Source organism: Entelurus aequoreus, linkage group LG03 (assembly GCF_033978785.1).
Source record: "Entelurus aequoreus isolate RoL-2023_Sb linkage group LG03, RoL_Eaeq_v1.1, whole genome shotgun sequence".
NCBI classification, from domain to species: domain Eukaryota; kingdom Metazoa; phylum Chordata; class Actinopteri; order Syngnathiformes; family Syngnathidae; genus Entelurus; species Entelurus aequoreus.
In genome coordinates this window covers 85,276,749-85,291,707 of record NC_084733.1, presented here as the reverse complement: position 1 = coordinate 85,291,707, position 14,959 = coordinate 85,276,749, and the positions used below count along the sequence as shown (strand labels likewise).

General features: G+C 41.2%; 1 protein-coding gene across 1 annotated transcript in view; it reads right to left on the bottom strand.

Annotated features, from left to right (window-relative positions):
- Window positions 1–246: 246 nt before the first annotated feature.
- The window catches only part of hal (histidine ammonia-lyase), a 29,319-nt gene continuing 14,606 nt past the window's right edge, over window positions 247–14,959 (bottom strand). Inside the window, exons 11-20 of the mRNA XM_062043052.1 lie at window positions 13,033–13,180; window positions 12,865–12,960; window positions 10,443–10,501; window positions 6,549–6,629; window positions 6,377–6,442; window positions 2,263–2,428; window positions 2,062–2,196; window positions 784–892; window positions 623–692; window positions 247–530 (exon numbers count right to left, since the gene is read on the bottom strand). Of these exons, the coding sequence (XP_061899036.1) occupies window positions 399–530; window positions 623–692; window positions 784–892; window positions 2,062–2,196; window positions 2,263–2,428; window positions 6,377–6,442; window positions 6,549–6,629; window positions 10,443–10,501; window positions 12,865–12,960; window positions 13,033–13,180 (1,062 nt within the window). The 3' untranslated portion in view covers window positions 247–398. The remainder of the gene's footprint in view (window positions 531–622; window positions 693–783; window positions 893–2,061; window positions 2,197–2,262; window positions 2,429–6,376; window positions 6,443–6,548; window positions 6,630–10,442; window positions 10,502–12,864; window positions 12,961–13,032; window positions 13,181–14,959) is intronic.

Here is a 14,959-nt window from a genome sequence, read left to right as displayed (position 1 = left end):
CAAAAAAACAAGCATTGTTAGGAAAAAAAAAAAAAAAAAAAAACAATACCGAAAAAAAAGAAAACGATACCGATAATTTCCGATATTACATTTTAACGCATTTATCATCTCTTGACATCCCTACAATTATTCTAACAATGAATTTTTTTTTGTGACCAACAAGTATGTGCTCCAATCACAAAAAAACAAGCGTTGTTAGGAAAAAAAAAAAAAAAAAAAAAAAACAATTTAAAAAAAACAAAAAAAAACAAGAGTTGTAGAAATGATTGGAAACTCCAGACAGCCATGACATTATGTTCTTTACAAGTGTACGTAAACTTTTGACCACGACCGTGTGTGTCGATGTGGTGTTATACTTTTTTCTAGGTTTTCAAAGTCATTTAGCTTTTGTTATCGGTTCATTCGTGACGACAACGCTTCCTCGGGGAGGGCGGGGACTCCAGGGAGAAGGCGGTGGGGGAGACGGGACGGGATTCTGGGATGTACTGCGTCTGGTATTTGTCGATGTAAGGCTTGGCCACGGTCCACACCTGAGAGTTCAAATGTGTGGAGGGGGGGGGAAAAACATCCCCGAATTAGCAGACGTACTAAACGTACATGCGGACCGAAGTCGGGCACTTGCCTTCTGGTCTAGCAGGAGACGGTGGACCGCCTCGATGTCCGGAGACATGAATCTGTCCTTCATCCACGGCCTGCCCGCGGCACGAGGACGGGAGCAGCGCATCAAACATTAACCAGTCGCCGCAGTTTTTTTGTACCTTGGTCGCGTGGTGTTTGACTTACTTGACCACGCTGCGCACGAGGTCGTAGACCTTCTCCAGCGGCGTGGTGGTGCGGAGTGGACGGAGGAACTCGATGCCCTGACAGGCCGCCAGCAGCTCGATGGCCAGGACTGAGCATGCGAGGGAAAACAAACAGGACATTCGAACGTTTAGCGTGGGGCGCTTTTGCTGAGGAGATCGTTTCTTTATGAAGCCACGCTGTTGTGACATGTGCAGGATGTGGCTTGGCATTGTCTCGCTGAAATAAGCAGGGGCGTCCGTGAAAAAGACGTTGCTTTAAAGGTAAAGTTGAAGTACCAATGATTGTCAAACACACTAGGTGTGGTGAAATGTGCCCTCTGCATTTCACCCATCCCCTTGGTCACCCCCTGGGAGGTGAGGGGAGCAGTGAGCAGCAGCGGTGGCCGCGCCCGGGAATCATTTTTGGTGATTTAACCCCCAATTCCAACCCTTGATGCTGAGTGTCAAGCAGGGAGGTAATGGGTGCCATTTTTATAGTCTTTGGTATGACTCGGCCGGGATTTGAACTCATGACCCACCGATCTCTAACCACTAGGCCACTGAGTAGGTTTATATAATATATTGCTTCAAAACCTGTATGTACCTTTCAGCATTAATGGTGCCTTCACCGATGTGTAAGTTACCCATGCCTTGGGCACTAATACACCCCCATACCATCACACATGCTGGCTTTTCAACGTTGCTCCGGATTGTTCTTTACCTCTTTGGTCCGGAGGACACGACATCTAGTTTCCCGAAAAAATGTGAAATGTGGACTCGTCAGACCACAGAACACTTTTCCACTTTGCATCAGTCCATCTTAGATGAGCTCGGGGCCCAGCGAAGCCGGCGGCGTTTCCGGGTGTTGTTGATAAATGGCTGTGGCTTTGCATAGTAGAGCTTTAACTTGCACGACCAACTGTCGTTACTGACAGTGGTTTTCTGATGTGTTCCTGAGCCCGTGTGGTGATATCCTTTACACACTGATGTCGCTTTTTGTTGCAGTACCGCCTGTGGGATCGAAGGTCATGGACATTCAATGTTGGTTTTCATGTCGGTTTTCAGCCTTGCCGCTTACGTGCAGGGTTTCTCCATATTCTCTGAACCTTTTGATGATATTACGGACCGTAGAAGGTGAAATCCCTAAATTCCTTGCAAATAGCTGGTTGAGAAATGTTTAAAAGTACTTAAAATGGTCAACAATCCAGCATCAAGGCTACATGTCGACCCACACAAACACGACATTCTCTAGCATCGTACCAAAAAAAAGCGGCCTCACCTTGCTCCACGTGCTCCACCACCCTCAGGGCCTTCCTGGCAGCCCAGCCCCCCATGGACACGTGGTCTTCCGTGGCGGCGCTGGTGGACAGCGAGTCCACGGAGGACGGGTGGCACAGACCTTTGTTCTCTGAGACTGAACACGCCTAGTTAGCCTGGGGTCGAGTGGCGAGTGGGACGGGAGCGGACATGGGAGACTTACCTAAGCTGGCAGCGGTGCAGTGAGCGATCATGAAGCCCGAGTTGAGGCCGCCCTCGTTGACCAGGAAGGCCGGCAGCTCGCTCAGGGAGGGGTTGCACAGCCTCTCGATCCTCCTCTCGCTGATGGAGGCCAGTTCATGGACGGCGATGGCTAAAAAGTCGAGAGCCTAGAACAGGGGTCGGCAACACAAAATGTCACAGGATGAGATAACTCCTGGAAATTACTGGCTCAGAATGGCCAACGGTATAGATGTGTGTGTGCACGTTTGCTGTGGTCTGGAACAACATGGCGCACAAACAACTATGAGAAATGCAGCCAATGTTACATACAGATAATGTGTCGTGAGACATGCAAATATAAATGAAACACAAAGAGGACATAAGTAAAGGAAATTAGAAATATACCTACAAACGAGGCATAATGATGCAATATGTACATACAGCATACTTGCCAACCCTCCCGGCAGAGATTTTCTCCCGACAAACTCCCGGTATTCAGCCGGAGCTGGAGGCCACGCCCCCTCCAGCTCAATGCGGACCTGAGACTGAGTGGGGACAGCCTGTTCTCACGTCCGCTTTCCCACAATATAAACAGCTTGCCTGCCCAATGACGTCATAACATCTAGGGCTTTTAGAGAGTAGAGTGCACAACTGCGCACCCAACAAGGAGACGAAGCAGAAGAACGAGGAAGTTACAGATATGGCGACGCCGTCGACGGGCAAGATGAAGAAATACGCTTGCAAGTTCCAAAACGAATGGAAACAAGAATTTCAGTTCATCCAGGACAGTTCGAAGGGGAAGGTGTATGTTGCCTGTACATTTTGTAGAACAGACTTCTCCATTGAACACAGTGGCCGAAATGATATACTCATCATGAACGGAGAAGTTAAACAGGACAATACTGCCATCTAATGGATAGCCACCGGAACACTGAAATTCAAGTATTTATTTTATTTATATGTAAATAAAATATATATATATATATATATATATATATATATATATATATATATATATATATATATATATATATATATATATATATATATATATATATATATATATATATATATATATATATATATATATATATATATATATATATATATATATATATATATATATATTTATTTATATGTAAATAAAATATATATATATATATATATATATATATATATATATATACATGTATATATATATATATATATATATATATATATATATACATGTATATATATATATATATATATATATATACATATATATATATATATATATATATATATATATATATATATATATATATATATATATATATATATATTTTATTTACATATAAATAAAATAAATACTTGAATTTCAGTGTTCCGGTGGCTATCCATTAGATGGATATGTAAATAAAAAATATATATATATATATATATATATATATATATATATATATATATATATATATATATATATATATATATATATATATATATATATATATATATATATATATATATATATATATATATATATATATATATATATTTTATTTACATATAAATAAAATAAATACTTGAATTTCAGTGTTCCGGTGGCTATCCATTAGATGGCAGTATTGTCCTGTTTAACTTCTCCGTTCATGATGAGTATATCATTTCGGCCACTGTGTTCAATGGAGAAGTCTGTTCTACAAAATGTACAGGCAACATACACCTTCCCCTTCGAACTGTCCTGGATGAACTGAAATTCTTGTTTCCATTCGTTTTGGAACTTGCAAGCGTATTTCTTCATCTTGCCCGTCGACGGCGTCGCCATATCTGTAACTTCCTCGTTCTTCTGCTTCGTCTCCGGCTGAATATATATATATATATATATAAAATACTCGAGTATTTCATACATATATATATATATATATATATATATATATATATATATATATATATATATATATATATATATATATATATATATATATATAAAATACTCGAGTTGGTGAATTCTAGCTGTAAATAACCACGCCCCAACCACGCCCCCCACCTCCCAATATTGGAGGTCTCAAGTTTGGCAAGTATGACATACAGCTAGCCTAAATAGCATGTTAGCATCGATTAGCTTGCAGTCATGCACTGACCATACATGCCTGATTAGCACTCCAACAAGTCAATGACATCAACAAAGCTCACCTTTGTGCATTCACACACAGCATAAAATGTTTGGTGGACAAAATGAGACAAAGAAGGAGTGGCATAAAACCCGTATTGCTGTGGCAGCGTCAGAGAAAGTTGTACTTGTAAACAAACTACGATGAGTTCAAGGATCGCTGAAATTAGTAGGACAAAACGGCGCTTGCCAAATACTCTCATCAGTGAAGCATGTTTCGTATAAACAGTGGGATTTATAACAATTAGGGAGGTTTGTGTCATGTTTGTTCTCCTACAGAAAATGTACTAAAACTAAAAATATTTTTCCATTTTCACACATCTCTGAAAGAGGTCCAGGGAGCCACTAGGGTGGCGCTAAAGAGCCGCCTAGTAGGACAAAACCACAGCCATTGCTGAGAAGGGACTAGTGTTGTCCCCATACCAATATTTTGGTACCGGTACCAAAATGTATTTCGATACTTTTCGATACTTTTCTAAATAAAGGGGACCACAAAAAATGGCAGAATTGGCTTTATTTTAACAAAAAACCTTAGGGAATATTAAACATATGTTTATTATTGCAAGTTTGTCCTCAACCTCTAAAGGCCTTAGTGGCCACATGCGTGGACAGCACATTTTAGCTCGTATTTCCAAAATTGTGTACCCTACTGAATTGGGGTCTTATGGCTGCTTATGTGGACACTTATACTGCCATCTGGTGGTGTCAGAAGAGTATAACATACAATGGAATTTGGGGGGAAAAAAGTGTAAAAATAAAAATGAGCATGTCACTACACATGAAGTACACGTTTGTGTACTTATGGACTAAGTACATAATATCAAAAGATGATTTGTATTTATTTTATTTTAATTCTAATTAGGGTCCAATAAGTCCAAATAGCAAAGAGAAATAAAAAAAACATGTAAACAAACAGCTTGGGCCTTAAGAGGTTAAATAAAATAGTGAACATACTAGACAACTTGTCTTTTATTAGTAAGTAAACAAAAGGCTCCTAATTTAGTCTGCTGACATATGCAGTAACATATTGTGTCATTTATACACCTATTATTTTGTCAACATTATTAAGGACAAGCGGTAGAAAATGAATTATTAATCCACTTGTTCATTTACTGTTAATATCTGCTTACTTTGTCTTTCAACATGTTCTATCTACACTTCTGTTAAAATGTAATAATCACTCATTCTTCTGTTGTTTGATACTTTACATTAGTTTTGGATGATACCACACATTTAGGTATCGATCCGATATTAAGTCGTTACAGGATCATACATTGGTCATATTCAAAGTCCTCATGTGTCATGTTTCCTGAGTTTATAAACATAATATACATTTTTTTTTAAACAAAAAAAGGTTTTGTGATGCTAAAATATATCGATGTAATCATAGTAGTATCGACTAGACACGCTCCTGTACTTGGTATCATTACAGTGGATGTCAGGTGTGGATGGCGTTTGTTTACATTTTGACGCCGGTGAGCTACGGTGTGTAGTGAAGCATGTTTAGCTATTCCACGTCCTGCAGTGATAATGATTGTGGAGGGGGGCGTGGCCTGCGGGCCTTCCGCGGAAACGGGGGTGTGCAAGGACCGGCCTCGAAGACAGCGACAGGTTGAGTAGATGGCCCAGGTGGGCCTTGTTATCTAATCACCTGTCGCCTTTATTAGCAGCAGCCGGCACGAGACACGTGGTGGGAGTTGGTGCCCGATAAAGACACACGAACTGAGACACGCTGGACTGAAAAGGCCGAAAATATATTGCTGGAAAAGCAATCACTGCATGAAAATAAAAGACTGTTACCTCAGATGAGAAGAATCTTTGTGTCAGGAGAACCGGTACTTTTTAGAGGCGGTATAGTACAGTATATGATTCATTAGTATCGCGGTACTATACCAATACCGACCGGTATACCGTACAACCCTAGAAGGGACTAAAAGCCAAGGATTCACAGTCTTGTACGTACCTTCGCTGGGTATTCTCCGTGGAAATTCCCACCGGAAATAGTCTCGCCTCTTTCGGCAAACACCATCTTGTCCACCCAATAGGAACAAACAACTAGAAACATTTGGAGTTCCCACAGTTCTTAATCTGACACAATGAATGCGTTTCCCAAAAGTCATCGTGGCGAAGGATACAGGGTTGTCGGTGGCGCTGTTGATTTCTGTGTTGATGATGTTCAAGACAAACTGGATGGTGTCGTTGGCAATGCCGTGAACCTGCCACGTAAAAAGAACAACAACACTGAGTTCGGTACAAAGACTTGAAATAATGCAGTAATACCGCGTTGTGGAATGAAAGGACAGCCCATGTAAACAAACTAAAGTATGTAGTGTAGTGTGAGTACGGGCTAGCTGTGGATTACTGCCACGCTGCACGATAGAAAGACTCAAAATAATCGACAAAGTCATGAAAGTCGCAGTAATACAGCGTTGTTAAACCAAGTGATAGCCCATGTAAACATAATAAAGCCCGGATAATGTAGAGCAGTGTGAGTGCGGGCCAGCTCAGTTGTTTTTGATTACTGCCGCACTGCACAATAAAAATACTCAAAATAATCCACAAAGTCATGAAAGTCGCAGTAATACAGCGTTGTTAAATTAAGTGATAGCCCATGTAAGCATAATAAAGCCCATATAATGTAGTGTAGTGCGAGTACGGGCTAGCGGTGGACTACTGCCATGCTGCACGATAGAAAGACTCAAAATTATCCACAAAGTCAGGAGAGTTGCAGTAATACAGTGTTGTTTAATTAAGTGATAGCCCATGTAAACATAATAAAGCCCGGATAATGTAGACCAGCGTGAGTACGGTCTAGCGGTGGATTATTGCCACGTTGCACGATAGAAAGACTCAAAATGATCCACAAAGTCAGGAGAGTTGCAGTAATACAGCGTTGTTGAATTAAGTGATAGCCCATGTAAACATAATAAAGCCTGGATAATGTAGAGCAGCGTGAGTACGGTCTAGCGGTGGATTACTCCCACGCTGCACGATAGAAAGACTCAAAATGATCCACAAAGTCACGAGAGTTGCAGTAATACAGCGTTGTTAAATGAAGTGATAGCCCATGTAAACATAATAAAGCCCGGATAATGTAGAGCAGTGTGAGTGCGGGCCAGCTCAGTTGTTAGTGATTACTGCCACACTGCGCAATGAAACGACTCAAAATAATCCACAAAGTCATGAAAGTCGCAGTAATACAGCGTTGTTAAATTAAGTGATAGCCCATGTAAACATAAAAAAATCTGGATAATGTAGAGCAGTGTGAGTGCGGGCCAGCTAAATTGTTCTAGATTACTGCCACACTGCACAATAAAAAGACTCAACAAACTCCACAGAGTCATGAAAGTTGCAGTAATACAGTGTTGTTAAATGAAGTGATAGCCCATGTAAACCTAATAAAATCTGGATAATGTAGAGCAGTGTGAGTGCGGGCCAGCTAAATTGTTATTGATTACTGCCGCACTGCACAATGAAAATACTCAAAATAACCCACAAAGTCATGAAAATTGCAGTAATACATTGTTGTTAAATGAAGTGAAAACCCATGTAAACATGATGAAACCTGGATAATTAGAAGCAGTGTGCGTGCGGGCCAGCTAAATTGTTATTGATTACTGCCACGCTGCACAATGAAAAGACTCAAAATAATCCACAAAGTCATGAAAGTTGCAGAAATACAGCGTTGTTAAATGAAGTGAAAGCCATGTAAACATGATACAATCTGGATAATTAGAAGCAGTGTGCGTGCAGGCAAGCCAAGTTGTTACTGATTACTGCCACGCTGCACAATGAAACGACTCAAAATAATCCACAAAGTCATGAGAGTTGCAGTAATACAGCGTTGTTAAATGAAGTGAAAGTCCATGTAAACATAATAAAATCTGGATAATGTAGAGCAGTGTGAGTGCGGGCCAGCCAAGTTGTTACTGATTACTGCCACGCTGCACAATGAAAAGACTCAAAATAATCCACAAAGTCATGAAAGTTACAGTAATACAGCGTTGTTAAATGAAGTGATAGCCCATGTAAACATAATAAAGCCCAGATAATGTAGAGCAGTGTGAGTGCGGGCCAGCTAAGTTGTTATTGATTACTGCCACACTGCACAATGAAAAGACTCAAAATAATCCACAAAGTCATGAAAATTGCAGTAATACATTGTTGTTAAATGAAGTGAAAACCCATGTAAACATGATGAAACCTGGATAATTAGAAGCAGTGTGCGTGCAGGCCAGCTATGTTGTTATTGATTACTGCCACGCTGCACAATGAAAAGACTCAAAATAATCCACAAAGTCATGAAAGTTGCAGTAATACAGCGTTGTTAAATGAAGTGAAAGCCCATGTAAACATGATGAAACCTGGATAATTAGAAGCAGTGTGCGTGCGGGCCAGCTAAATTGTTATTGATTACTGCCACACCGCACAATAAAAATACTCTAAATAATCCACAAAGTCATGAGAGTTGCTGTAATGCAGTGTTGTTAAATGAAGTGATAGCCGAAGTCCACGTAAACAGACAAAAGCCCGGATAATGTAGAGCAGTGTGAGTGCGGGCCAGCTTAGTTGTTATTGATTACTGCCACACTGCACAATGAAAAGACTCAAAATAACCCAGAAAGTCATGAAAGTTGCAGTAATACATTGTTGTTAAATGAAGTGAAAGCCATGTAAACATGATAAAATCTGGATAATTAGAAGCAGTGTGCGTGCAGGCCAGCCAAGTTGTTACTGATTACTGCCACACTGCACAATGAAACGACTCAAAATAATCCACAAAGTAATGAGAGTTGCAGTAATACAGCGTTGTTAAATGAAGTGAAAGCCCATGTAAACAAAATAAAATCTGGATAAGGTAGAGCAGTGTGAGTGTGGGCCAGCCAAGTTGTTACTGATTACTGCCACGCTGCACGATGAAAAGACTCAAAATAATCCACACAGTCATGAAAGTTGCAGTAATACAGCGTTGTTAAATGAAGTGATAGCCCATGTAAACAGACTAAAGTCCAGATAATGTAGAGCAGTGTAAGTGTGGGCCAACTAAGTTGTTATTGATTACTGCCACACTGCACAATAAAAATACTCAAAATAATCCACAAAGTCATGAAAGTTGCAGTAATACAGTGTTGTTAAATTAAGTGATAGCCCATGTAAACATAATAAAGCCCGGATCAGGGAGAGCAGTGTGAATGCGGGCCAGCTTAGTTGTTATTGATTACTGCCACACTGCACAATAAAAATACTCAAAATAATCCACAAAGTCATGAAAGTTGCAGTAATACAGTGTTGTTAAATTAAGTGATAGCCCATGTAAACATAACAAAGCCCGGATCAGGGAGAGCAGTGTGAATCCGGCCAGCTTAGTTGTTATTGATTACTGCCACACTGCACAATAAAAATACTCAAAATAATCCACAAAGTCATGAAAGTTGCAGTAATAAAGTGTTGTTAAATTAAGTCATAGCCCATGTAAACATAATAAAGCCCGGATAATGTAGAGCAGTGTGAGTGCGCGCTAGCGGGGGACACACACAAGTTCAGTTATTAATAATTACTGCCACGATGCACAATAGAAAGACCCAAAATAATCCACCAATAGTCAGGAAATTTGCAGTAATACAGCATTGTAAAATGACGTCATTGCCCACGTAAACAGACTAAAGCCTGGATAATTAGAGGCAGTGTGAGTGCGGGCCAACTAAATTGTTACTGATTACTGCCACACTGCACAATAGAAAGACTCAAATGAATCCACAAAATCTAGAATTTGCAGTAATATAGTGATAGCCCATGTAAACATGACGTTTATGACCTTCTAAATACATTTTTTAACATTATAAGAAGCATCTAATCCAACATAGTAGACAGATAGATAATAAATGGTGTCATCAAGTGGCCATTAAAACTGTAATATTGATCTTTTTAGTTCTTTGAGCCGTTTTTATGCTCGAAAATGCTGAATGTAGGCCAACAATATGTAGAATATGCTTAAAAAACAGAAAGAAACTGAATTGACTTGAGGTTACCTGAGGACAGCAGCGCATGGTGTAAGCATCCTGGACTCTGTCACAGAAGCGATGACTCTCTGGTGACAAACAACAATGAACACATCACTGCATATCATAGCAAACATCAAATCAAAACAACCAGATTGGACGCTGAGGGAACATATGACATCATTCCTTTACTTTAAAAAAAAAAAAATCCCATATTACCCAGAATTCCCGGTTTTCCGAGTCATTTTTGTCCATTGAAAATGAACAGGGCATTTATGGAACTTGCACAATTCCCACATTTCTCAAACCATTTGAACCGTTTTCCCCATCCGCACACTTAACTCACCTTCGACAATCAAACTGCCAAGTTAAAAAAAATTCCAGGAATTCCCGATTTTCCAGAGCCCTATTTTCACCTCTTCCTGGAAAGTTTTCACAGTCCACATTTGTCAACCGTTTTTGTCCTTTCCACATTCAAAACGTTTTTCTTAATTGGGACAACAAAACTTTCCGAACCACCTCATCTGGCTTTATTTGGGTTATGGCCTTTCGGTCATAACCCAAAGCTCATGACAATAGGTGAGGATGGGAACGTAGATCGACCGGTAAATTGAGAGCTTTGCCTTCCGGCTCAGCTCCTTCTTCACCACGACGGATCGATACAGCGTCCGCATTACTGAAGACGCCGCACCGATCCGCCTGTCCATCTCACGATCCACTCTTCCCTCACTCGTGAACAAGACTCCGAGGTACTTGAACTCCTCCACTTGGGGCAGGGTCTCCTCCCCAACCCGGAGATGGCACTCCACCCTTTTCCGGGCGAGAACCATGGACTCGGACTTGGGAGGTGCTGATTCCCATCCCAGTCGCTTCACATTCGGCTGCGAACCGATCCAGTGAGAGCTGAAGATCCTGGCCAGATGAAGCCATCAGGACCACATCATCTGCAAAAAGCAGAGACCTAATCCTGCAGCCACCAAACCGGATCCCCTCAACGCCTTGACTGCGCCTAGAAATTCTGTCCATAAAAGTTATGAACAGAATCGGTGACAAAGGGCAGCCTTGGACCCAACCCTTGGACTCAACCCTTGGACCCAAACCTCACTGGAAACGTGTCCGACTTACTGCCGGCAATGCGGACCAAACTCTGGCACTGATCATACAGGGAGCGGACCGCCACAATCAGACAGTCCGATACCCCATACTCTCTGAGCACTCCCCACAGGACTTCCCGAGGGACACGGTCGAATGCATTCTCAAAGTCCACAAAGCACATGAAGACTGGTTGGGCAAACTCCCATGCACCCTCAAGGACCCTGCCGAGAGTATAGAGCTGGTCCAAACCTCACTGGAAACGTGTCCGACTTACTGCCGGCAATGCGGACCAAGCTCTGACACTGATCGTACAGGGAGCGGACCGCCACAATCAGACAGTCCGATACCCCATACTCTCTGAGCACTCCCCACAGGACTTCCCGAGGGACACGGTCGAATGCATTCTCAAAGTCCACAAAGCACATGTAGACTGGTTGGGCAAACTCCCATGCACCCTCAAGGACCCTGCCGAGAGTATAGAGCTGGTCCAAACCTCACTGGAAACGTGTCCGACTTACTGCCGGCAATGCGGACCAAGCTCTGACACTGATCGTACAGGGAGCGGACCGCCACAATCAGACAGTCCGATACCCCATACTCTCTGAGCACTCCCCACAGGACTTCCCGAGGGACACGGTCGAATGCATTCTCAAAGTCCACAAAGCACATGTAGACTGGTTGGGCAAACTCCCATGCACCCTCAAGGACCCTGCCGAGAGTATAGAGCTGGTCCAAACCTCACTGGAAACGTGTCCGACTTACTGCCGGCAATGCGGACCAAGCTCTGACACTGATCATACAGGGAGTGGACCGCCACAATCAGACAGTCCGATACCCCATACTCTCTGAGCACTCCCCACAGGACTTCCCGAGGGACACGGTCGAATGCATTCTCAAAGTCCACAAAGCACATGTAGACTGGTTGGGCAAACTCCCATGCACCCTCAAGGACCCTGCCGAGAGTATAGAGCTGGTCCACAGTTCCACGACCAGGACGAAAACCACACTGTTCCTCCTGAATCCGATGTTCGACTATCCGGCGTAGCCTCCTCTCCAATACACCTGAATAAACCTTACCGGGAAGGCTGACAATGAATGGGAAATATCCAATCGACTGCATATCCCGCATTTGTCATCCGATTGGAACCGTTCTACCATCCACACACTCATCTCACTCTGGACATTCAAGCATTTCAGTTCCGCTCATGCGTATCGGGGGTTGGGCGGCTCGCACACACAGGGCATTCACACGCAATTCTAGTTATACATGATCTACTCTTTGTAGGACAAATAGTTCATTGTCCATGTTCATGACAACAAGTTGGACACCCGAAGTCTGGTTCTGACATTCCCACACCTGCTATCTCGGATGGATGGTGATCAGAGTCCAGCAGTGAGCGGAAGCGTTGGGCCACCTCGATTTGTCCCGGGTGTGGTCTGAGCATGTGGATGTCTGCATGTTTAAAAAAAAAGAAGAAAGAATTGCGATAAATGGCCGGGCGTCTGGGGGAACCTTGTTGCTCACCGCTGTCGAAGGCCTTGGTGGTTCCCTTCAGCACTTCCAGGGTGAGCGCTGCGATGATGTCCGCCTGGCGAGCGATGGCCTGGGCTCGCTCCACGGCCTCCGCCCCCAGCGAGGTGATCATCTGGGTGCCATTGATCAGTGCCAGGCCCTGCCAGGAGAACATAAAGGATTTTATCTTCCACAACATAACGAAATATTTCTTGAAAAATGTATACGTTCATTTTAAAACAAATATGTTATTATTAATTAGTATCACCATATATAGATATATTTTTTATCGGTTTGCCATATTTTCAATTGTTGCTGCTTTTGTACTTTGTGGAGATTTTTTCAAGTGTTTACAGACTTTTAATGAGGTTTTTTTAATTTTTTTATTAAAAACAACTAGCAACAAATCTAGCATCTTTTTCTGTTGTTATAAAATGTAGTCGTGTTTCGAGACTCTTAACTTCTGTCCCTACATGTCCCCTGACTAAAAAGGCTGCAGTGAGCATGACGTCACACTTGCTAGGCGCTGTGGCTCTAGTTTCACTTTCTCTTCTTAATATTTGCACATTTTGTAGATGGTATATAAAAAAATCACGTCCACATCACAGACATGCTGACAATGCTCAAGATAATGGCATGTGTTTTGTTTACATCCGGTTTCAGTGGCGCGGTTTTCATAATAATAATAATAATAATAATACCTGGGATTTATATAGCGCTTTTCTAAGTACTCAAAGTCGCTTTACATGTTAAAAACCCATCATTCATTCACACCTGGTGGTGGTAAGCTACTTTCGTAGCCACAGCTGCCCTGGGGAAGACTGACGGATGATCAAAGTCAAAACTACGAATCAACACATGTGGAGTTATGTACTTAACAAAAAAAAAAGGTGAAATAACTGAAAACATGTTTTATATTGTCGTTTCTACAAAACAGCCACCCTTTGCTCTGATTACTGTTTTGCACACTCTTGGCATTCTCTCCGTGAGCTTCAAGAGGTAGTCACCTGAAATGTTTTTCACTTTACAGGTGTCATAGTTTTGATGCCTTCAGTGACAATCGACAATGTAAATAGTCATACAAATAAAAAAAACACATTGAAATGAGAAGGTGTGTCCAAATTTTGGGCCTGTACTGTGTATATATATATATATATATATATATATATATATATATATATATATATATATATATATATATATATATATATATATATATATATATATATATATATATATATATATATATATTAGTGTAGCCCGGATACCAATATTTTGGTACCGGTATCGGTACCAAAATTATTTTGATACTTTTCGGTACTTTTCTAAATAAAGGGGACCACAAAAAATTGCGTTATTGGCTTTATTTTAACAAAAAATCTTAGGGTACATTAAACATATGTTTATTATTGCAAGTTTGTCCTTAAATAAAATAGTGAACATACTAGACAACTTGTCTTTTAGTAGTAAGCAAACAAAGGCTCCTAATTTAGCTGCTGACATATGCAGTAACATCCATCCATCCATCCATCCATTTTCTACTGCACATATTGTGTCATTTATCATTCAATTATTTTGTCAAAATTATTAAGGACAAGTGGTAAAAAAATACTTATTAATCTACTTGTTCATTTACTGTTAATATCTGCTTACTTTCTCTTTTAACATTTTCTATCTACACTTCTTGTTAAAATGTAATAATCACTTATTCTTCTGTTGTTTTGATACTTTACATTAGTTTTGGATGATACCACAAATTTGGGTATCGATCTGATACCAAGTTGTTACAGGATCATACATTGGTCATATTCAAAGTCCTCATGTGTCCAGGGACATATTGGCGGACCGGTACTTGGATCTGAGCCGAGGATGTCGTTGTGGCTTGTGCGGCCCTTTGAGACACTCGTGATTTAGGTCTATATAAGTAAACTTTGATTGA